This window comes from Oryctolagus cuniculus, chromosome 3 (genome assembly GCF_964237555.1).
Source record: "Oryctolagus cuniculus chromosome 3, mOryCun1.1, whole genome shotgun sequence".
Lineage (NCBI taxonomy): Eukaryota > Metazoa > Chordata > Mammalia > Lagomorpha > Leporidae > Oryctolagus > Oryctolagus cuniculus.
The window spans coordinates 184,050,370-184,074,851 of NC_091434.1; the positions used below are offsets into that span (position 1 = coordinate 184,050,370).

The 24,482-nt window shown below is 56.7% G+C and overlaps 1 protein-coding gene and 1 long non-coding RNA gene across 4 annotated transcripts in view; one reads left to right on the forward strand and one right to left on the reverse strand.

Moving 5' to 3' along the window:
- Window positions 1-24,482, reverse strand: part of TBXAS1 (thromboxane A synthase 1) — a 196,494-nt gene that overhangs the window by 43,828 nt on the left and 128,184 nt on the right. The window contains exons 6-10 of one of the 3 annotated variants that reach the window (XM_070071415.1): window positions 13,814-13,902; window positions 12,168-12,316; window positions 9,392-9,522; window positions 5,373-5,684; window positions 4,010-4,359 (exon numbers count right to left, since the gene is read on the reverse strand). In XM_070071415.1, coding sequence (XP_069927516.1) covers window positions 4,138-4,359; window positions 5,373-5,684; window positions 9,392-9,522; window positions 12,168-12,316; window positions 13,814-13,902 — 903 coding nt within the window. In that variant the 3' untranslated portion in view covers window positions 4,010-4,137. Of the gene's footprint in view, window positions 1-4,009; window positions 4,360-4,864; window positions 5,178-5,372; window positions 5,685-9,391; window positions 9,523-12,167; window positions 12,317-13,813; window positions 13,903-24,482 lie in introns of those variants that run through there. The other 2 variants (XM_051835662.2, XM_070071414.1) reach the window with 2 other exon arrangements.
- LOC138849096 (uncharacterized) lies at window positions 585-7,760 on the forward strand. The gene is made up of 3 exons (XR_011387518.1): window positions 585-698; window positions 1,553-1,666; window positions 7,636-7,760. It is a non-coding gene; the product is annotated as an uncharacterized lncRNA (long non-coding RNA).

Consider the following 24,482-nt stretch of genomic DNA (forward strand, 5'->3'; position numbering starts at 1 on the left):
CTGTGATGACATCCCGTCCCCCTGCTCTGTGATGACATCCCCTCCCCCTGCTCTGTGATGGGCATCCCCTCCCCCTGCTCTGTGATGACATCCCCTCCCCCTGCTCTGTGATGGACATCCCCTCCCCCTGCTCTGTGATGACATCCCCTCCCCCTGCTCTGTGATGACATCCCCTCCCCCTGCTCTGTGATGACATCCCCTCCCCCTGCTCTGTGATGGGCATCCCCTCCCCCTGCTCTGTGATGACATCCCCTCCCCCTGCTCTGTGATGACATCCCGTCCCCCTGCTCTGTGATGACATCCCCTCCCCCTGCTCTGTGATGACATCCCCTCCCCCTGCTCTGTGATGACATCCCCTCCCCCTGCTCTGTGATGACATCCCCTCCCCCTGCTCTGTGATGGGCATCCCCTCCCCCTGCTCTGTGATGACATCCCCTCCCCCTGCTCTGTGATGACATCCCCTCCCCCTGCTCTGTGATGGGCATCCCCTCCCCCTGCTCTGTGATGACATCCCCTCCCCCTGCTCTGTGATGACATCCCCTCCCCCTGCTCTGTGATGACATCCCCTCCCCCTGCTCTGTGCTAGGCCGTCTGTGAGATGCCGTGAGACTTCGCTGAGACTCCCGGGACAGAGACCCTTGCTTCTTCGTGCTGCACTTGGACCTGCCCCCACTACTCCATCCACAGCCCCTCCAGAGGTAGGAGGCATTAGAGGAAAGCTTGTCAAAGCAAGCTGCACCCACCAGGGAAGGGTGGTGCCCCCGTCGCAGGCCACAGCAGCGTGTGGCCAGCAGCACCGCTCCCCAAGACAGGGCAGCCCCCCGGTCTGGCCTTCCATTCTTCTCGGTCCTCTGCTTACACGGCAGGATTGCTAACTCGCTCTCTCTGCCTAACCGAGCCAAGGAAAAATAACTGGAGAGAGATTGCGGGGCAGAGGGGGTCCGCGAGGGAGTGGCCACAACTGGTGTGGCCAACAGATGTGTCTCCCGTGGACCCTGTGGACACCATGGAAGTCATCAAAGCTCGGGCCATTTTGCCAGTAACCTGCTCAGGACAGTGACTGCTTCGAGGAGATTCCAGAACCAAGACCCGAGGGCGGGAGTGGCCGTGGGAGGTGGGGTTGTCCCAAGAGCCACTTGAATAGTTCCTACATCTGCTACATGTCAGAAGCCCCTCAGGGAAGGTGCTGCGAGCCGCCCAGCTAGGGAGGATTTGAGGATCTGTGTGCAGGTCCTGGTCCCCAGGAGGACAGCGCGGGATTGGGGGAGAGGTAGAGAGCGAAAGAACAGGGCACAGCCTGCCCAGGGCCTTGGCCGGGGCCTCGGGTCCGCCTGAGCCAGGAGGAAGAGTGCATCAGGCCGGGCCTGGGCCCGGGCCTTCCATCTGCACCACACTGGGCTGGCCTTCGTGGGCCTCAGAATGGCCCGGAACCTTTCGGACTTGTCCAGGGTATCGTCAAAGGCGCACACTCGGAGGAAATCAGCGGAGACAACAGGAGGCGGCTTCCTGTTGCACTTCGCTCAGCTCAGACTTCAAAATGTCGGTCACACAGCGGCCAGGAGACCCTGAGGGGGACCCGCCCCCCGCCTGCGAGTGGAGCTGCAGGACAGGGAGAGAGCCTGCACCCTGCACCACGCTGCACCGCGGGGTTTGCAGTTTCCAGTCGGTAAGCCTGCGTTTCCCTCCCTGACCTGACCAGAGGCCGACCCGCGGCGACGCACTATCCTCTCGTTTCCCTGGGGGAGGGCTGAAGCTCTCCACATTCTCCCAGGGCGCTGCTGTAGGGGACACAGCCCTGGGGAAGAGACGTGGTGGGTGCCCTGGGGACAGCGGGTGGCCTAGGGGGACACGGCCCTCAGACGGGTGCCCTGGGGACGGTGGGTGGCCTAGGGGGACACAGCCCTGGGGAAGAGACGTGGTGCTCAGACAGGTGCCCGGGGGTGGCGGGGCACTGCTGTAGGGGACACGGCCCTCAGCTGGTGCCCTGGGGACGGTGGGTGGCCTAGGGGGACCCGGCCCTCAGCTGGTGCCCTGGGGACAGCGGGTGGCCTAGGGGGACATGGCCCTCAGCTGGGTGCCCTGGGGACGGCAGGTGGCCTAGGGGACACAGCCCTGGGGAAGAGACGCGGTGCTCAGATGGGTGCCCGGGGATGGCCTGGGGTAAGAGACGCCGGTGCTCAGACGGGTGCCCAGGGGTGGCAGGGCACTGCTGTAGGGGACAGGGCCCTCAGACAGGTGCCCAGGGATGGGGGGGGCACTGCTGTAGGGGACGTGGCCCTCAGACAGGTGCCCTGGGGACGGCGGGTGGCCTAGGGGGACACGGCCCTCAGACAGGTGCCCTGGGGACGGCGGGTAGCCTAGGGGGACACGGCCCGGGGGAAGAGATGCGGTGCTCAGACGGGTTCCTGGGGATGGTGGGTGGCCTAGCGGTTCGGATGCCCAAGTCCCGCCTCCGTTACCTGGGTTACTGCCTGGCTCTTGTTCCCGGCTCCAGCTTCCTGCCACACACAGAGGAGACCTGGGTGAGGCCCTGGCTCTGCTTCAGCCCCGTTTGGAGGTCATGGCAGGCATCTGGGGAATGAACCAGGGAATGGGAGCTTTCTCTCTCTCTCAAAAAACAAAAACAAAAACCAGTGACCTCATTGGTGGGTCTTCTTGGTGGGTGTGTGCTCTCCAGGGTGTCACAGGAGAGAGCCCACAAAGCCCTGGTGTACAGGGTCTGCAGCCCCGCGGCTGGCGTTAACTGGCACCCAAGAAATATTTGTTGAATAGAGAGCAGCAGGAATATTCTAACAAGTCATACTTTACATGCAAATTTTCAGGAATATTTTCGGGAAAATATCTAATGTGTGAACATGTAATCTGCATTTCCATGTCCTGACAGATGGCCCATATTAACAGAGCTCTGACTAGGGTGAAAAAAAAACTTGAAAAGAAAACACACAAATACTCATTGAATGGGTACCTCGTGCAAGGCAAAACAAAGCAGTGATCAGCTGTGGCTACAGAGTTCATTTGTTAAGACAGTCTCTGGAGTGCACCTTGGGCTTAGCAGGAGGGCTGGCTGATGCCCGCTCCCACGTCGGAGAGCCCGTGTGCACCGCCTCCCTCCTGCGCCCGACTCCCGCTTCCTGGGGACTGAGGGCCCCATGCTAGGCTGGGGCAGTGAAGGAAGCCAGAGTTTAAGACGGCATCAGGTCACGGGCAGGGGTCCATGCACGGGGCCTTGGGTGGAAACCCTTGCTGAGCCCTCCTCACGGATTAACATGACTGTGACAGGGGACGTGGCTGGGGGCAAGGCCTCCCAGCCCTGCGTCCTGGACTTGGTTGGTTGCCGCCTACCATTGCTCTCATGGGTTGCATTGGGAAGGGAGGTGCTTAAAGGCGCCGAGGGATTTGCACTTGGCAGTTGGCCTCCCTGCGTCTGAGGACCGTGACTTCTTCCTCTCAGTGTCCTTGCCCCTCCCCAAGCCTCTGCCTGGTCCCTTCTGCCCCTGGGCACTCTGGGATGCCTCGGAGGCGTCCACGCGCCCTGTCTTTGGTTTGCTCGAGAGCAGGGAGCTGCACTCCCCTCTGCGGCTCTCCTGAGCAAGCTCTGTGCTTCCCGTGGGGAGTCACACGACTTGAGCGTGGTTGATCCCAGGGCTGGGGTCTGACTGGCCTAAGCCCACAGAGGCCCCCGCTCCTTCCCATGACCGCAACCCCGGGTCGAGAGCCGGCAGTGCCCCAGTCGGAGCGGTGCTCACCACGCTTGCTGGGAATTCTAGGCCACAGACCTCCCTCCGCTGCTTGCCGTGAGCTGAGAGGTGTGCAGGCCCAGGCACCCCAGGAGGCTTCAGGAGGACTGCGGAGGGGGCCGACGTGAGGACACAGCAGGAGCGGTGTGGGAGAAGGTGGGTCCTGAGCACCTCTGTGAGGTCTGGACAGCCTTGCGAGGCCACATCTGTCCCTGCGCTGCTCATCGTCTGCACTAACGCGTCTGAATCCCTTAGTGTTTGGTTGGGATTTTTGCTTTGTTTTTCTTGAATGTGTTTGGGTTGGGGTTTTGTTACCTGCGACCAAACGCATCCTAATAGGTGCGTGTTCTTCTGGCTCCCCTGTTTCTCTTGCGGTCATGTACCCCAGTGATTTTGGTCTCTACCCCCACCCCAACTTAAAAATAAACAAGCAGCGACCTATGTGGCAAGATGGGCGGCGCGGTTGTGTGGGCTCGTGGCTTGTAGAGACTCCGTGCTCAGAGTATTGCTGGTCCGTGTCAGTCTGGAGGGAAGCCCTGTCCTCTCCACATTTCATCAATGACTTGGGTGAGACAGGAGGCACGCTTAGCAAGTCTCGGATGACGCAACGCCGCAGGAATTGCTAATGTGACAGATGGCAGAATCAAGACTCAAAATTATTTTGACTGACTGGAGCAGTAATAAGGATAAATACAAACTCCTGCATCTAGGCTCAAAAAATCAGTTGTATAAGCAGGGGGTGGAGGGGTGTGGCTTGGCAATTGTCCTAACGACATTGAACTTGAAGTTGACCACAAACTCAGGTTGAGCCACAAGCTGAGGCATTAGTAGTACAGTTAACGCAGCTTTCAAGTATTTAAGGAGTGCTAGGGACGGATCACGCCTCGACTTCCCCAGTAGGATAGAGAAGTGGAATTTTCTGGCAAGTAGTTTTCAGCTCATTGTATGAAAGTTTTTTCTAGTAGTTCTAGTAACAGAACAGGCCACCTTCCGAAGCTGTGAACACACCAGTGATTCCTTCCAAAGGTCACAGGAGGGTTCTGTTACGGTGATCTTGCTTTGCAAGCACGGATTTTCACAATGATTCCCTTTAGCAACTCACAGATCAAAGCAAAGCACGCAGACACACGCAGCCCAGGCGGCACCTATCTAGAAGGAATGGCGGGTCTGGACTTGGCGCTGCCTGTCCCACTGTCCCCTCCACCCCATGTGGACCTCCTCCCAGGCTCTGCCAGTCTCCTGCCGGGGCAGCCCTGGCTCTTGGCTGCCTCTGTCAGCACAGGTGGCTCCACCGTCCCTTCCAGCCCCTGCCATCTGACCCCGACTCCTTCCTGGGGCTTTGCAGCTCTCCTGAGTCCGGTCTGGTTTCAGGGGCTGCCCCAGATGGTGAAGGTTTGTGCTCAATGTGCCTTTTTCTTTCTCTGAGTCACCTTTCACTTGCTAACCGAGAGAGAGAGAGAGAGAGAGAGAGAGAGAGAGAGAGAGAGAGAGAGAGAGAGAAGCAATGGCCCCATTGTCCCTGATGAGCTTACAATGGGATCTTAGCAAGTTATCAAGATCAAGTTTCCCTTCTGTGCTCCCAGAGTCCCCTGCCCTGTGGACGTCCCGGGGCGCCCGGGCCCAGCGTGTACTCACGTGTTTCTCCTTGAACCGGTCTACCTCTCTCAGAAGCCTGTCTTGGCAGTCAGGGTTGGTGGCCAGCAGGTAGGTGGCGAAGGAGAGCGTGTTGGTGATGATCTCGTAGCCAGCGATGAGGAAGATGCAGGCCTGGCCCACAATCTCATCCACGGTCAAGGGCTGGGACAAGGCTGCGGGCGGGTGCTGCAGGGAAGCGGCCCCCGGTCTCTCGGCGGGGAGCACCTGGCTGACGATGTCGAAGGCCGCCAAGCTCGCGGGGCGGGCGCAATGCTGCGCCTCCAGGATCATTTGCAGGAAGTCTCTCCGCCTCTAGGGACAAGAGGAGACACACACTTGGGCCTCAAGAAAGTGAGGCTTCGTGGGGACCAAGGGACCCCGTGCATGGAGCGTCCCAAGAGCACAGGAGGAGCAAGGAGCCCCACTGCTGGGCTGAGACGGAAGTCCCTTCCCTGTCCCTCTGTGTCGCACTGGCCAGAGTCTAGGGCAGGGCTGGGAAGCTTTTTTTCTGCCAAGGGCCCTTGGGATCATGGGCCATACGCAATTCTCAGCTTAAAAATTAGCCTGCTATGGAGTGATTGAATTTCGAGTCCCGCCTGCAGCAGCCTTGGCAAGGCCAGGCCAAATGATTTCACAGGCCTCACACGGCCAGACGTTCCCCAGCCCTGGTCTAGTGCATCAAGGAGCCCGTGGACGCTGCCATTAAAGAGAGTGTGGCCATGCTATTTGCCCAAATATGGAAAGGGTGGAGCCACTGGTAAAAGAAGCAGCCAAGTTGCAAGACAGCGTGCACAGTGGGATCTCCTTTCTGTAGGAACAGTAAAGGCACAATATTAGCATTATGTGAGTTTGCCTCCACACGCCAGTATTTAGCAACATCCACACCCACACTCATCCACACCTGGTGAGCTCGGGGAGGTGGGAAAACCAGGCGAGGAGCGGGAGGAGCTTTTGTTTTTACCTCTGTGTGTTTGTCTTGTTGGTTGATTTTCCAACAGTAAACCAATTAGAGCGGCCTGTGGATTCCAATCAGAGCATGGGTAGGGCTCCCACATCAGCCACAAGTTCTCACACAGCGCAAAGTCGGCAGGAGCTGGGTGCCGCTGGGGAGGGGACTGGTTTGGGTGATGCTCGACTCCGCCCACTTCCTTCCAGGGAGCCCCTCCCTTCCCTGTCAGTAATTTGCATGTTCTTTATATTTCTACTGCACTAGCTGTAACCACAGAGTGTTTGCATATTGCTTCAGCTTTCTCTGAGTGCGTTCCTGGCACATCCTTCCTCTGAAATGCTTGTGTAGTGATGAGTGACAACTCGTTGCTGTGTTAGTTTGTGGGGACTCCCCTCCAGACGGGGGAGTATCAGAGCGACCAGGACCGAAACGTTGGAATTCCCGGTCCTTTCACGGTTGCAGCATTTCCTCAACTCGCGGGCTTCTAGGTTTCGACGGCACTAACGATCTGTGCCACCCATGGCGCTCGGTTCTCTCTGTTGAGACTTGTCATGTCAAGTGTGGCTGCTTCTTCCGCTCGTAAGATTATAAGCCCATCCAGGGCAGGACCCCACCCAGCCCACGCGGGCCGTGATGTCTGTTGTTAAATCATTGCACAGACTAAAACATAAAGCATCGTCGCGAGGGCGGATGTGTTGGGTTTGACTGCAACCGCGCGCTGTTTAGAACAGGAAGCTCGGCCCAGGAGACCTGGGTGGTTCTCGCATTTCCCGGCTTCGTGACCTTGGCAGGCGTCTGCGGGGGTCCTGGAGGGGCTCGAGGCTAAGTCAGTGGGCGTCACACACCTTGGGGCTGGCGGAGCCAGGGCCTCGGCCTGTTGCCAGCTGCTCCAGCTGCAGTAGCTGAGGGTGGCCCAGGGTCTCCAGGGACAGCTGTCTCGTGCCGTGGTGGCCCTGTTTTTCTAAATGGCATCCTCAACGGCTGCCTTTGCCCGGCCTCCCTCCTGCTGCTGGTTAACATTTGGGTGGCTGCTGGGGCCCCTGCCAGCCCTGTTCCCATGGTGCAGAGCTGCAGTGGGGCCGGGGAAGTGAGCTGGCTTTGCACCCCAGAGCTTCTCCCCCAATCCCAGCAGGTGATCCCTGTCAGGCCCCTTGGGGTGTGATGCAGTTATGGCCCCTGAGACTTGGTTACGGCTGCGCTGAGGTGAGACAGGGGCTGTTGACAGAAGGGTGGACGCAGTCACGCGCACACCACGACGTTTCCCAGAGCCGCAGCCGTAGCTGGCACCCTCTCCTTGTACCCTGGCTCACACAGGCTGCTAACGGGCCGTGGACATCTTGCAGAAATCTGTCCCGACCTCCGGCGAGGGCCACGGAGGAGGGCTCCCTGAAGGCTGCACGCTGCAGAGGAACGTGAGTGTGTTCATGGGCTGCTTTTCTCTGTACTGCATCACGGAGGCTGTTTGAACAGGGCCCATTTAGGGCTGAAACAGGCCAGGAGGATGGTGGAATCCAAGAAAAATATGCACCCTGATAGATGTAGGTGTCTAATCCCCCCATCGGCTAGAGCTTAGGAAAATATTTACCTTGTAACATCTGTGCTGTATTTTCACTGCACAAGCACACATCTGCTTGATGGAATGTGTATCGAGTTCAGATGGTTTTAGCGCGAGTGTTCTTAGTAACCATATAGCTCTGTCTGCCCTCAGCCCAGCCTGCATTTGTGGCTGGGAGGATTTTCTCAGATCAGCTCATTGTTGGAAACAAATAGCTCTCGCGTTTAGAGACGGGACGGCTCTAGGCGGTCGCAGTAATTGGATCTTTAACAACCTCTCACCCCTCCCCAGGAGAGGTTCAGTGCAACAGCTTCGACACTTCCCGCCGGTTGCTGTAGGCAGCGGGTTTCGGGTTGGTGGGTGTGTGTGTGCGTGAGACCAAGCTCTCAGAGGGCAGCCCTTTGTAGCAACACCGAGGCTAGAAAACGGCTCTTCACTGGCCCCCTGCCCCAGGCTCCCTCCCCACTCTGCAAAGCAGGAACCCAAGCCGGGCCAGGTAGACAGTTGGCTGATTCTTCCCACAGCTCCCAGGGCGTTCAGGCTGGGTTCAGAGTGGGCAGGGGGCCGCGAGCTCCTCTCTGCCGCCCAGACACAGACAGGCCTGCCGCACCGGCCATAGGGCAGGCAGCTGGGGCAGGACAGAGTTGCTGCCCGGGGCTGAAGCCACTGACGGATGCTGACTTCAGCCTAGGCTGATGCCTGCGCCGCTGGGCCTCCCGATTCCCTCGGAGCCGCCCAGTGTTTGAGAAAACCCTTTCGAAGCCGCATCTTGCCCGTGTCGGTGAAGGAAAAGCCACTTCAGCCCTGGTTTTCCCTCCAAATAACTTTCTGCAGAGCTACGAGGTCCTCAAAGAGCAGCAGATCCAACACCGAAACCATCTCCCCTCACACGCCACGGCCCTGCTTCTGTTCTCAGCCAAGTTCATGCGGCAGCAACGAACTTCACGTCTACCGTGTGCCAAGCTGAGTGCAGAGCCGTACGCGTGAAGCGTCAAAGGCACCAGACGGCCCCCAGCGGCGGAGTCTGCAGCAGCAGCCTTGGGCCGGAAAGACTCTGGGGCGTTGGGGGACTGACTGACAGCTGCCTGACGTCCCTTGATGTTTGGCTGCCCGTGCTGTCCATGGTGCTGTCTCGCCGTTCTTCAGAACGAGGACCGCCCATGACAGTTACACCGGACGCGTTGACCTAGCAGGTTCTTTGGCGCTTGGTTCTGTGCTTGGGCAGTTTTGGGGCCCGCTTCCAGGTGGTGGCCCGTGTCAGGGGAGGGACCCGCCGCTGTGGGCATCTCCCGCCCCTGGGCCCTCTCCGCTCCCCTCCCCTCGCATTCGTGTCTGACCTTCCTCGACCTTCCACGCTTCCTCCTCCTGCCCGTGGACAGCTCTGAGGGGCAGGCCGCTGGGGCCAGCCTGGTGCGCGGTGCAGCTCCGGGAGGGCAGAGAAAGTGAAGAGCGAGCCAAGCAAGCCCAACGAGGCGCCGCTGCGTTTCGAGGCTGCGTCCTGTTAAAATACGTTACCTCGTCTGCCGCTTGCCGGTCCCGCAAGGCAATCACGCTCCTGATGAGTTGGTTAAAAAAGCCGTTCAGTTCATCTCGGTTCTTATTGGGCAAAATCCGGGCCAGCGGGACCATCACGGACGGAAACGACACTGGAAAGACAACAGTGGCAGTGGGAAGGCGGCATGGCGACCAGGGCCGGGAGCGCCGGCACCAGCAGCAAACACTGGCCTGGAATCAGAGGTGTCTGGGAGGCGCCCCCCACCCCCACGAGTCACCGCTCCTGGGCGGGGCTCCGGCTCCTCTGCACGCCTCACCCTTCCTCGCACACAGTAAGCACTCAGTAAACGCCTGTGGGGTTCAGCCCTCGCCGCCACCTGGCCCACAAGAGGCCGATGTCCTACTTGAACATTTCGGGTCTCAAGGTCTTGGTCTCATCGTGAGAGGACAGAGTCCAGGCCGCGTGTCCAGTCCCAGCAAGCAGAAGATGGTGACTAATTGTAACTTCTCCTCACTGGCCGTTGTGCCCTCTGGGGATTTTCCCTGGAGTGAGCCCCTGCACCATCCGTAAGAGCTGTGATGCAGCTGCCTCCAAGGACTGTGGCCCCGTCCACCATGGCCCCTTGCCATGGCGTGGGCAGCCTGGGCCTTCTGTGCCCTGGGGAAGGGACGCCCTGGGCTGGGGACCCTTAACACCTCCAGGAGGGCTGAGGGCCTGCTGTGGGGGAGCTGGACTCTGTCCAGTGTCCAAGGCTCCATGCTGGGCCTGCCGTGCATGGGGCTGTGTGCAGGAGCCGCCCACTGCACAGCATGTGGCCTGTGTTTGAGGGCCCAAGGGAGAGACAGCCAGAGCAGTCTCCCTAGGGTGGTGGTTGGAGGGGCAGCGTGCTGGCTGACTGCGACCATTTCGGTGCGCATCCCGTGGGTGACAGGGGCTCCCACTGAGGTTGGCCCAGATATGGGAATAAAAGTGGCCAAGGAATGAGCCAGCCGAGTGGGCAGACCACAGCGTGACAGCGCTCCCATGTGTGCATAGATGCAGGCAGACGCTGGGATGGTCAGAGGGCAGAAATCCGCTTGTGGAATCCGAAACAGAACCAAGGACGCGGCTCTGCAGGGGCTGGCGTCTCCCAGTGGCCCATCACGTGGGCTGTCTGCTCAGTCTCCCCATGGCCTGTCACGTGGCTGTCTGCTTCATCTCCCCATGGCCTGTCATGGGGGCTGTGTGCTTCGTCTCTCCGTGGCCTGTCACATGAGCTGTCTGCTCCATTTCACTGTGGCCGGTCACATGGGCTGTCTGCCCTGTCTCCCCATGGCCTGTCCTGTGGCTGTGTGCTTCATCTCTCCGTGGCCTGTCATGGGGGCTATGTGCTTCATCTCTCTGTGGCCTGTCACATGGGCTGTCTGCTTCATTTCCCAGTGGCCTGTCACTTGGATGTCTGCTCCGTCTCCCTGTGGCCTGTGACGTGGCTGTCTGCTCCGTCTCCCAGTGGCCCATCACATGGCTGTCTGCTCCGTATCCCTGTGGCCTGTCATGTGGCTGTCTGCTCTGTCTCTCTGTGGCCTGTCACGTGGCTGGCTGCTCTATCTCCCGGTGGCCTGTCACGTGACTGTCTGCTTCGTCTCTCCATGGCCTGTCATGGGGGCTGTGTGCTTCTTCTCCCAGTGGCCTGTCACGTGGGCTTTCTGCTCCGTCTCCCTGTGACCTGTCACGTGGCTGTCTCCTTCATCTCCCAGTGGCCTGTCACATGGCTGTCTGCTCCGTCTCCCCGTGGCCTGTCACGTGGCTGTCTGCCTCATCTCCCCATGGCCTGTCATGTGGCTGTCTGCTCCGTCTCTCTGTGGCCTGTCACGTGGCTGGCTGTTCCATCTCCCCATGGCCCATCATATGGCTGTCTGCTCCATCTCTCTGTGGCCTGTCACGTGGCTGTCTGCTCCATCTCCCAGTGGCCTGTCACGTGGGCTGTCTGCTCCATCTCCCAGTGGCCTGTCACATGGGCTGTCTGCTCCGTCTCCCTGTGGCCTGTCATGTGGCTGTCTGCTCTGTCTCCCAGTGGCCCATCACATGGCTGTCTGCTCCGTATCCCTGTGGCCTGTCACGTGGCTGTCTGCTCTGTATCCCTGTGGCCTGTCACGTGGCTGTCTGCTCAGTCTCCCAGTGGCCTGTCACATGGCTGTCTGCTCAGTCTCCCAGTGGCCTGTCATGTGGCTATCTGCTCAGTCTCCCCATGGCCTGTCATGTGGCTGTCTGCTCAGTCTCCCCATGGCCTGTCATGTGGCTGTCTGCTCAGTCTCCCAGTGGCCTGTCACGTGGCTGTCTGCTTCATCTCCCCATGGCCTGTCATGGGGTCTGTCTGCTTCATCTCCCCATGGCCTGTCACGTAGCTGTCTGCTCTATCTCCCTGTGGCCTGTCACGGGGGCTGTGTGCTCCATCTCCCCATGACCTGTCACGTGGCTGTCTGCTCAGTCTCCCAGTGGCCTGTCACGTGGGCTGTCTGCTTTACCATGCACTGTGCTCCCAGGGGCATCTGCCGAATGGCAGAAGACGAAAGGCTTTGGGTTCCTGCCAGTCTTGGCTCTGCCTTTCTGAGCCTCCACTTTATCACCTGAGAAGTGGGGACAAGGACATTTTTCTCGTGGGAGGAATGCCCAGAAGGCAGAGCGGCCAGCACGGCGCCTCGGCTGCTCTCTGGGCCCAGAGGTCAGGGCCGCCTGGGTGGGCAGTGAGTGGTGGCCACACGGGAGGGCCCCTTCCTAGCAGCTGGTGCCTCAGCGCCCGGGCAGGGCTGTACTTACAGATTAGAGCCAGCAGAGGCCGGGGGAGGCTGACTTGGAAGAAGCGCCGGCAGTGTTCCACTAAGGGGTGCTCGGGCACCTCCCGGGAGTCCACCTGGGTGCCGAAGGCGACGCTGGCAACCACGTCCGTGGTGTAATAGCAGTAGCACCTGTGGGAGACAGGCGTTCCCATGGGAAAGGACCCTGGCTCGGGTCTCCCCACCCTGCACCCCTCCTGGCCTCAGGCCAGGGCTGGCAAGAGGAGCTGCTGCGGATCTGAGGGGAGGCGAGGGGTGAGGCCCTTTCAGCTGAATGCGGCAGGGGCCGGAGGGGAGGACAGCCACACTGCTCTCAACCTTCCGGCCGGACAGCCTTCCTCAGCCAGCACCCAGCCCAGTACCCAGACGCGCACGTCCCGGCTTCCTCCCCGGAAGCGGGGAGGCTGGGCGACCCGGGGCCTGTGTGCTGTGCACCCAGCTTGTGCACGGCCCCTCCTCCCCAGGCCAGGGCCGATGGGTACTCGTCAAATCGCCAGGGATGCATTAGCAACCTGATCATCCACTTCTATTAACTTTGCCCCCCTCTTCTTGCCAACAAACACAAACCAGGGGCTCTGCACACGTAAATAAAGAGCAGGCGGACTCGGCGGCGTCCTGCGCCCAGATGTGTGTGATCACGGGCGGCACTCACTGCCGAGACAAGCAGAAGGGACGTGTCGGGCAGCAGCTCCAGAGAAGTCGGCTCCTCGGGCTCCGGGAACCTGGCCCCCTAAGGCCACTTTAAACCGCAGTCCCCCTTTTGTTATTTTACGGGTAGTCAGATTAGGTTCTTTCTAGAAAGGCTAACAGCTGGGATATTAATATCCTTTTATAGTGAAAATGTCCGCCTTTGTCCCCGAGGCAGGCCCACATTAAGCTTCTCCTTAAGTTCCGGAACCACCACTTATCATCAAGGAACAAGTGACGTGTCCAGGTGACTTTTGTTATGTTGGCTGCTTTGACTGAAACCTGTCTACAATTGATGACCTATTTTCCTGCCTGTAATAAAAACAAACCCGAGACTACTGAATGCGATTTTATCTCATCTTACTGGCCGAAGCTTTAAGGGTCTTACGAGTTATTTGCAGTGTTTGTAGCTGCTGAAGCCACCTTATCTTTAGCCAACTCCCGCATCGTTGTATCTGAACAAAGGTGGCTGGCAAGACTTGGTCAACTCCACGCACAGTGGAAACGCTGGTGATGATTACGTGATAGTTTTATCGGCAGTCACACGTAGGAGCTGGCTTCCGACTGGCGCGCCATGCCCACTGTGTTCCTAACTGCTGGAAGCCACGATTTGGCTCAAGATGACTGCGGGTTGCGGGGGGAATCCCAGGTCACCCATCAGGGACATTGGTGCCCCCCGGGGACTCGTGGTTTCTAGGCTGGAGGGCTACACAGTGGTTCTTGACCTGACAGTGCATGGTCTGCCCAGTGTGTCCTGTGTGTGTCAGCAGCAGCCAGAGAGCACACCCACCCGCAGCTGCCTCCCCGGGCCACGTGCGACAGGCTATGACACACTTCTTATTAATCAGCCTCTCATGGCTGGCCCGGAGGTGACCGGCCAGCAGTTCCATGAAGTTCCAAACTGCAGTGGTGTCTCATCGGCCGCCCCCACCATGCCCTTACCTCTGGACGTCGAAGGCAGCCCCGGACTCTGCACAGCGCTGGAAATGGGCCAGGAGAAGGTCGCAGGCTTCGCTGACCAGGGGCAGCATCTGCCAAGGGAGAACAAAGCAGTGAGCGGGGCAGCCTGCAGGGAGCGCACGTCGTGGGCTGAGCTCTCTGGGAAAGTGGCCATTGTTTGGAAGGTGCTTTTCACACAGCTGCTACCGGAGAGGAAGAACTCACATTCACAAATGTTCATAAAATACAATGGCTGTAAACGTCTGTTTTAGCTTGAGCAATCTATTTTATTTTTTGGAAGCAAAAAAGAAAGAATTCAAAATAAACATGGTGAGATAATTCTGGAAGTGATCATGAAGTGCTTAGACAGCTGAGGGTCATACCCAGTTTCATGACATTTGGTTAACATTACAGAGTAAATAGACCGCATTCCATATGTCCTGTCTCTGGAATTAACCCAAATCCATGCTTGCTTGTTCCAATTATAGATCTTCCACTGTAAAATCTCAGTGTCCAGAGGAACCTAAGGTCATCCATTTCAACATTTTAATTAACACAGGAATTATTTTTAGGGTATTTCTGAGTGATGGTTATTCATTTGTGCTTATGCTGCTTAAACCCTCAAATATAGGGGCTCTCTTGGTTCAAGAGGCCCCCTTTCACCACAGAGGAATTACTGAGTTTGTCTTACCGACAAAATGCTTAAGGGGGTGGGTGTGTGGCGCAGGGATGAGTCGCCTCCTGAGATCCAGCATCCCATGTGGCAGTGCTCAGCAGGAGTCTGGGCTATCCTGCTGCCGGTCCAGCTTCCCGCTCACATGCACCTGGGGGCAGCGGGGGCAGCTCAAGAACCTGGGTCCCTGCCGCCTACATGGGAGACCGGGATTGAGCTCCTGGCTGCTAGCTTTGGCCTGGCCCAGCCATGGCTACTGGAAGCATTTGGGGAGTGAACTGGCTGATGGAAGTTTCCTGTCTGTCTGTCTCTCTGATTCTCTCTCTATCTCATTGCCATTCGAATGAAAGTTCAAAATAAATTTTAAAGAATTCTGTTGTATAAAATGAAACACAGGAAGGTACAGAAAATGGCATCGTGAACAATCATGGGCCACCACCCAGGTCCAACACATGCAGGCTTTGTGTTTGGCTGCCTGCTGCTTCACACCCAGCAGGCTGGTCTGCAGGGTGAAGCTCCTTGTGGAGAACAATGGGCACCCCGTGACCTTACATGCTTCACTGTGCATTGGAAAGGCAAGGTGGGAGCATTCAGATGAACACTGTACCCAGTGCACATTCTACAGGCACACAGGGGACACTGCACCCAGTCACATTCTACAGGCACACAGGGGACACTGCACCAGTGCACATTGTACAGGCACACAGGGGACACTGCACCCAGTCACATTCTACAGACACAGGGGACACTGCACCAGTCACATTCTACAGGCACACAGGGGACACTGTACCCAATCACATTCTACAGGCACACAGGGGACACTGCACCCAGTCACATTCTACAGGCACACAGGGGACACTGTACCAGTGCACATTCTACAGGCACACAGGGGACACTGCACCAGTCCCATTCTACAGGCACACAGGGGACACTGCACCAGTGCACATTCTACAGGCACACAGGGGACACTGCACCAGTCACATTCTACAGGCACACAGGGGACACTGCACCCAGTCACATTCTACAGGCACACAGGGTACACTGTACACAATGCACATTCTACAGCACACAGGGGACACTGTACCAGTCACATTCTACAGGCACACAGGGGACACTGCACCAGTGCACATTCTACAGGCACACAGGGGACACTGTACCCAGTCACATTCTACAGGCACACAGGGGACACTGCACCAGTGCACATTCTACAGGCACACAGGGGACACTGTACCCAATCACATTCTACAGGCACACAGGGGACACTGCACCCAGTCACATTCTACAGGCACACAGGGGACACTGCACCAGTCACATTCTACAGGCACACAGGGGACACTGCAGCAGTCACATTCTACAGGCACACAGGGGACACTGCACCAGTCACATTCTACAGGCACACAGGGGACACTGCACCAGTCACATTCTACAGGCACACAGGGGACACTGCACCAGTGCACATTCTACAGGCACACAGGGGACACTGCACCAGTCACATTCTACAGGCACACAGGGGACACTGCACCCAGTCCCATTCTACAGGCACACAGGGGACACTGCACCAGTCCCATTCTACAGGCACACAGGGGACACTGCACCAGTGCACATTCTACAGGCACACAGGGGACACTGCACCAGTCACATTCTACAGGCACACAGGGGACACTGCACCCAGTCACATTCTACAGGCACACAGGGGACACTGCACCCAGTCACATTCTACAGGCACACAGGGGACACTGCACCAGTCACATTCTACAGGCACACAGGGGACACTGCACCAGTCACATTCTACAGGCACACAGGGGACACTGCACCAGTCACATTCTACAGGCACACAGGGGACACTGCACCAGTGCACATTCTACAGGCACACAGGGCACACTGCACCAGTGCACATTCTACAGGCACACAGGGGACACTGCACCAGTCACATTCTACAGGCACACAGGGCACACTGCACCAGTGCACATTCTACAGGCACACAGGGGACACTGCACCAGTCCCATTCTACAGGCACACAGGGACACTGCACCAGTCACATTCTACAGGCACACAGGGACACTGCACCAGTCACATTCTACAGGCACACAGGGTACACTGACCCAGTCACATTCTACAGACACACAGGGGACACTGTACCAGTGGACATTCTACAGGCACACAGGCTACACTGCACCAGTCACATTCTAAATGAGCAGCAGGGCTAAAGCGACGGGCTGTAATACGTTTTCTGATCATGTCCTATGGAAAACATATTTTGAAGTTTTCCTGTTCTTGAGACTTTTTACTTTGACACTAGAATATTGAGTTCTTGGGGGTGGGGAACACTTTTTTCTCTTGGTTCATCTCAGCACCTAAAATATTGCCTGGCATATATGATTCTTTGTTGAATAAGTGAATGAATGATCCCATGCTGATTACATCACTCTCTGCTGTGGAAATCTGCGGCATTGGGAGCAGTTATGAAACATTAACCTGCTTATCACAAGGTGTGTTGTACCGAGGCACAACCTGGCTCCCTTGAACAAGCTGACGGAGCCCCAGCCACAGCAAGCAGCTGCAGGGTCGGCGCCCGTCCCTTCAACCACTCCTCTTAGCACATGGCTGTTATCTCTCTCTCTCCCTCTCTCCCCTTGTTCCCTCTCTCCCTTTCTCTCCCTCTCTCTCTCTCTCTCCACCCCCATTTTCTAAGATCAGGGTCTCTCCTAAAGGCCTCTCCCGTGGTGGGCCCAGTATTTCAGGAACTGTCAGGCAAACGGTGCCGGAACCGAATGAGTCACTTCCTGTGCTCTGCACCCCGCACGTCAGCGGCGAAGCCAGGCTGTGTTGACTCTCGTAGATGACACATGATGCAGGCAAACACTGAGGCTCGGGTCAGGGAAAACCACAGGCGCTTTCCCCGTGAATCATCACCGTGTGCCCTGGATTGCAGGACCCTTTAAGGTGCATTTGTTAGAAAGGTTTTACATTTACATTGCATTTATTCCAGTAAAAGGCTTGCTTGCCCTGTGCTCTGAGCAGAAGCATATCTTCGCTGTCCTAGAATATTCAGGTGGTTGGGAAAGCCTGGGAGAGGGGGCAGCCCCGGCAGCTGGGGTTGGTGTGGGGGTGGTGTGGCTTTGTTGGACGCCTGCCTCACACGCCCTGTCCAGCCACCTCACTGTGTGCTCTGTGGCCGCAGGAAAGAACCGTGTCACCAGGAGCCCAACTGCTCAGCTGTGGGAGCTCTCTCAGGCACTTGGCCCTCCGAGGACTGGCAGGCATTCCTGCAGGTCTGGAGGGAGGGAATTGGGGTCTGAGCTCAGAGCTGCAAGGCTCCAAGGAAGCTGGCCGCAGAGGGGGCTCGGATGGCAGGGACAGTGGCCTGGGAATCCCTCTGGTGGCCAACGACAGGTCAAGAGCAGACCATGCAGAGCGGAGCCCACCCAAGTGAAGACACTGTAGCATAGCTGAGCCCCTCCCCTTATTGCCAGCCCTTTGGCCACCTTGGGAGAAAGAATTTTCTGCTTTTCAAGATGCATGGGGACCGCTGCCTGCAGCGCCGGCATCCCATATGGACGCCAGTTCTAGTCCCAGCTGCTCTGTTTCAAATCCAGCTCTCTGCTCTGGCCTGGGAAAGCAGTAGGAGATGCCCAAGTCCTTGGGCCCCTGCACCTGCACAGGAGACCTGGAAGAGGCTCCTGGTTCCTGGCTTCAGTTTGGCCCAACTCCAGCCATTGTAGCCATTTGGGGAGTGAACCAGTGGATGGAAGACCTCTGTCTCTGCCTCTGTCTCTGTAACTGCTTTTCAAATAAATAAATCTTAAAAAAAGAGATGCATGGGCTTAGAATGGGTCAAGGGACATATCTACATATTAAAACTGCATTACCTGCAGTGTTGGCTCCTCCCTTTGTTCCCTCCGAAATTTACTAAGTGTCTTGTAAGTCCTCGTGCATCCTTTTGCCACACAGACAGGATGGAGTACAGAGCCCTGGGGCCCTCTACTAGACAACCACTTTAGGGTCCATCACCCCTGGTTTTTTTTTTTTTCCAAGATTTATTTGTTTATTTGAAAGGCACAGCGATAGCGCAAGAGCAAGAGAGCCCTTTCGCCTGCTGGCTCACTCCCCAAATGCCCGCAGTGGCCAGGTCTGGGGCCAGGCCAAAGCCAGGCGCTGGAGCTCCACTCGGATCTCTCTTGGGGGAGGCAGGAGCCCGGACGCGTGGGCCATCTGCTACTGCCTAGGTGCCTTAATAGGCAGCTGATTGGAAGCAGAGCGGCCGGAACCCACGCTGGCCCTGGCGGAGGCTGCAGCTTTACCCACAGCTCCGTGACGCCTGCCTCGCATCGTCACTGTCCTCAGCTCTGTCACTGTGCGGACCTCGGCGGCCACCGCGAGTCAGCGGGGAAGACTCTGTCACGTGATTCGCCAGAACAGAAACGTGAGTTACCTCCTCTGCCTCCCTGGACGTCGCTCATAAAAGACTGGCACTGTCCTGACACCCTTGCTGACTCTCCGTGACTGCTGCATGCTTTTCCAAACGCTCAGGCCATCACTGTAATGATTCCTCGTACGAGAGTGTGCAAGTGCGTCCCTTACTATGGCTGCTGAGCCACGTCTTCCAAGAGGCATCGGCCTAACTTCGTGTCTGGAGAACCCTTCCATCTAAGCCCCATTGCTGTCTACTTCACTGGCTGTATTTCTGCAACTTTTAAAAAAGATTTACCTATTTCTCTAGAAATAAGAGCTATAGAGAGAAGGAGAAGCAGAGAGAGATCTTCCATCCATTGGTTCACTCCCCAAATGGCCACAACAACCATGGCTGGGCCAGGCTGAAGCCAGCAGCCAGGAGCTTCCTCCAGGTCTCCCATGCGGGTGCAGGGGCCCAAGCACTTGGGCCGTCCTCCACTGCTTTCCCAGGCCATTAGCAGGAAGCTGATTCAGAAGTGGAGCAGCTGGGATGGGAACCTGTGCCCATACGGGATGCTGGCATCACAGGCGGCGGCATCACCTGCTACGCCACAGTGCTGGTCCCTTCTTCAATTATCTTTAATATGCGTAGTGGTACAAACGAGCCCTATTTCAATAAGATCTTATGTCCCAAAATAGCTTTTAGATTTATTTCAGAGGAACAGTAACATAGTAAAAAATAAAAACACCATTTGAAAGGGAGGTCTCTTTAGCTCTCGGGCTTGAACTCCTTTAGCCTAACAAAAGAGATGTGCACAGAATTTGATTTACACGCAGTCCTTCTGACACCCACCCTGTGTAGGAGGGGCACCCACTGGCCCCGAGTGCCAGTGGAGCCTGGGGCCGGCCGCGCCCTCGATTCTGCGTGTTTTCCACTAGAAAGCCTTGTTGCCGGCTGACGTGATTGTAATTTTCTACTCTCCCTGCCTGCTATCTGTTGAACTGAATGGATAATGACATTTTTATTTGGGTTAATGTGATATGAGAGGGGGCATGTAATATGAAAGATGCTTTAAAAAGCAGTGCAGAGAGGATATGATAGGACAGAGGAGCATGATCTGTGCGCTGGCCGACAGCCGTCATTCCAGGCTTTCTCCCTGCATTGTGCACAAGCAGTTATGGAATGTTTACTCTTACATGAGTAGCATGCAAACAAAAGCTCTCTTTGATGGGCTCGCATAATCTCTGTACCATCCACACACCCTGCAGTTCTGCCCCTAGATTTTCCGATAAGCAGGCGGCTGCGGCAAAGGTAACACACACCCGCCGATGAGCACACAATGCTGCCATCACTCAGAGCCTAACGAATGACTCTCATTTGCTTGTTACATTTCATTTTCTTTGTACGGTAATGAGTGGTTTTTATTTTTGCCTTATCCCCAGTTTTTCATAATGCACATGTATTGCACTTCCAAGCAGATAAAATATTAATGCTATTAAGTTTTTATTTTGGTTTTAAAAAATAATTTCTTCCTGGGAGTTGTTAGGGACTGAATATATCGCCCCAAAATTCATGTTTTGAAGCCATAGCATCCGGGGTAGCTGTATCTGGAGACGGGCCTCTAAGGAAATAGTTCTGGTTGAATGAGGCCAGAATGGGGGCCGGGGTCCAGGAGGAACTGTAGCCTGGTAAACGCCAGCCCGCAGGGGAAGGTGGGCCATGGCAGCACCCAGCGAGACGGGAGGAGGCCTCGCCGGAGATGAGCACCCGGCTCTCCGTGAGGACAAGTGTGAGTTGTTGGAGCTGTGGCAGCCTGAGCTGAGGTGAGTGTTCCGGCAGCCGAGCCTCAGGGGGAGCTTTCCCGGCCTTCGGCTCGGGGGTGCCGCGTCCCGCTGGGCCGCTGCTTGGTAACGAGGTCACCCCTGAGGATAGGGCACGTCCAGGCTTGGGAAGGAAACGCCCAAGGAAGCCTGGAGCTTGCTGTCTAGTCAGGCGCCCAGGTAAACAACAACAACAACAACGCGGGCATTCCTGCCACTGTGTCTGAGGCACTGGGAGTCAGGGTGCCGGCGGAAGACAGCTAGCAGAGGAAGGACCGCAGAGGGCCAGAAGCTCTGCCGCAGGCCTTTCTTCTCCTCTCCTCGTAGGGGAGCCCCAGAATCTCACCACAGAGTTTGCCCCCTGCAAGGCGAGAGCTGGCCCGGGATAAAGCACACCAGCCCCTGGCGGAGGGGGGGGTGGGTACAGCCACCTGGCCCTGCCAGCTCCCCTCCCCCGCACTCTCCAGCCCTGTGGTCCCAAGCAAGCTGCTGCCCTGCCCTGGGTCTCATCCGCCAAGCGGGAGAAGGGCAGATGCCTATTATCCACCCGTGTCTTGCCTTGGAGCGCTGTGACCAAGATTAGAAGCAACACACGTAGAACGCCTAGCACCGAAAGGCAGTGAGGGTCGGGGTGGAGACCCGGGCGTCGTCCTCCGGGGCACGCACTGGCTTGTACCTCCTTGCTCTTCCCAGGCAACTCCCCATTCTTTTTTTTTTTTTTCTTTTTTTCTGTTTGCCTGTTTTAAAGATCTATTTACTTATTTATTTGAAAGGCAGAGTTACCTGGGGACAACACTGTGGCAGGTAAAGCCGCTGCCTGCATTGCCGGCATCCTATAGGGGCGCTGGTTCGAGTTCCAGCTGCCCCACTTCTGATCCAGCTCTCTGCTGTGGTCTGGGAAAGCAGTAGAAGATGACCCAAGTGCTTGGGCCCCTGCACCCGCGTGGGAGACCTGGAAGAAGCTCCTGGCGTTGAGTGCACAGCTCCAGTCATTGCAGCCATCTGGGGAGTGAACCAGCCATGGAAGACCTCTCTTTCTCTCTCTCTCTCTCTGCCTCTGCCTCTCAGATAAACAAATAAATCTTAGAAAGAAAGAAAGAAAGAAAGAAAGAAAGAAAGAAAGAAAGAAAGAAAGAAAGAAAGAAAGGAAAGAAAGAAAGAAAGAAAGAAAGAAAGAAAGGAAGGAAGGAAGGAAGGAAGGAAGGAAGGAAGGAAGGAAGGAAGGAAGGAAGGAGAAAAGAAAAGAAAAGAAAAGAAAAGAAAGAAAAAGAAAGAAAGAAAGAAAGAAAGAAAGAAAGAAAGAAAGAAAGAAAGAAAGAAAGAAAGAAAGAAAGAAAGAAAGGGAGGTAGTTAGAGAGAGAGAGGGAGAGATCTGCCATCCGCTGGTTCACTCCCCAAATTCCTGCAGTGGCTGGGGCTGGGCCAGTCCAAACCCAGGAGCCAGGAACTCCATCCAGGTCTCCCGTGTAGTGGCAGGGGCCCAGATTCTTAGGCCATCATCTGCTGTGTCAGCAGACGGGTGCTCTTCTCCCAGTCAACCCTGCCCACAGAACAGGTGGACAGTTTGTTTCCTGCACAAGAGGCCCCGAGCTGGAGTCTCCCAGCCTAACCATGCAGAATTCCTGGCCCATAGGAATCTGCAAGCTAACAAGGCTGTCGCTTTAAGCTACCAAGTTTTGGGGTCACGTTGTTAGACAGCAACAGATAGACAGTAACACACTGGCTGTGGCTCTCATGGAAGCTCTGTGCCTGTACGTCGCCGTGTGCCATTTTGGCATTTGTCATAGAAGGGAGGGGCACCGTGTTCCTCAGTTCCTAGGTTCTCTAGAAATTTCTGTGAGATGATTAATGGACTGAATGCTCGTTGAGAGCCTTGACGTAGAAAGTGCCCAAGAACTACTGGCAGGTGAAGGTGCCCCTTCCATCTGACCATGAATGCAGCGTGGTTGCTGAATACGGCTGTAGACGGACGCCCAGGGTCCAGGCTACCTCTTACTCCTGGCGTGGCATTGAATCTGAACTTGAGTCCTCTACCCCAAACAAGGGCCAATTGAAGGAGCTGCACCACCCCTCCACAGATGTTCTAGGGCTCCGAGGCAGTCGCCACGTTGTGCCACGTTGCTTGGGACCACGGAGAGAGCGGCCAGCCGCCTAGGACGGGTCGGGGTCGCTGGCCCTGTTTACCGGCAGTAACACAGCCCACCCCTGTGGCAGCCTGCTGTCATGGAATCCGTGCCTCGACTTCGGAGTCACACGGGGACCTAAAGGCCAGAATCTGGTTACTTTTGTGCCCCACTATTTTGTGACAGTGAGAATCACAACCCCAGACCGTCTGACTCCCGGCTTGTTGCTGTCCCACCAAAATCAGGGCCTGTGTTCTTGGTGCCCCTCGGCTCACTCACTTCTAGGTGATAATTTCACTCAAGGCAGATCTGATGTCATATACTTGGGAAAGGAAGAAAACAAAACCACCCATTATTTTAAGGCTTTGGCGTTCCTGGGACTTGCGTGCCCCCCTGGGAGACGCCAGAGCTATCCGCTTGCGGCCCCTGGTCCGGGATGTGTCTGACCCTGGCAGGCTGAGCAGCTGAAATGGAGCCCTCTCTCCTACAGGAGAGAGCTGAGCTGGGCTCCGACCCCAACTTTCGACTTCTGGGTGGTTAATAGCTGCTCGCCGACTGGCGATGCAGGCGGCAGATGCTCCCGGGCACAGAACACGCGACCTCTGTGTGCTTCCACTGCTTCCCCGCCGTCCCCCTCACCAGTCCCAGCGCTGTGCATGCCCCACTCCCCAGGCTCAGCTCCACCCAGACGCCTTTGTTCCAGCCGCTCCTCAACTGCAAAGCACCTTCTTCTACTGCTGCAACTCGCAATGTCTTAATACCCAGTGCTGCCACTACCTGCCCGAAGTGGTTTCTGACACCCGAAACAGGACACGAGGGACCGCCGACTGGCGCGGCAGTTAGAACACTGGCTGGGATGCCCACGGCCCGAAAGGCGTGCCTGAGCTCCAGTCTGCTCCGGTCCTGACTCCGGCTTACGGCGAAAGCAGGACCCGGGAGGCAGCGGGTGAAGGCTCACGTGATCAGATCTTTGCCACCCACGTGGGAGACTGCGATTAGACTCCAGGCTTGCAGCTTCGGCCTGGCCCAGTCCAGGCCACTGTGGGCATTGGGGAGTGAAACAGTGGATAGGAGCCTTCCTCCGCCACCCTCAGTCTTGAGTAATAAGCAGAACACAAACAGAACACACAGCTCTGGCAGTAGGTTCTGCTTCCTGGTATAAAGTGACAATTTACACACTTTTGCTGCCCTTTTACTCTTAAACCTCCTAAAGCTAGGAGCTGGGGCGGGCCTTTGGCAGTGTTGAGCCGCTGCTCAGGACACCTGCGTCCCACATCGGAGTTCCTGTTCACATCCTGGCTGCTCCACCTCTGCCCCAGGTATCAGCAGTGTGCATGCTGGGAGGCGGCATGTGACCGTCCAGGTACTTGGGTCTCTGCCACCCTAGGGGTGGCCCACATGCATTCCCAGCCCCAGGTTTCCACCTGGCCCAGCACTGCCTGTGTGGACCCCTGGGGAGTGAACCTGCAGATGGAAGACCTCTGTCTGTCTTTCAGATAAACATGAAAATAAATAATTAAAAAGTAAAAAAATAAAAAGGCAGGAGCTAGTAAATTAAGCCCCATGAATTTGGCATTTCATCCTAGGCCTGCGGGCCATGCTGCTCAGGGGCTGATGTCGGAGGGGATTTCTCAGGTCAGGGGTCAGTTACGGGGGTGGGGAG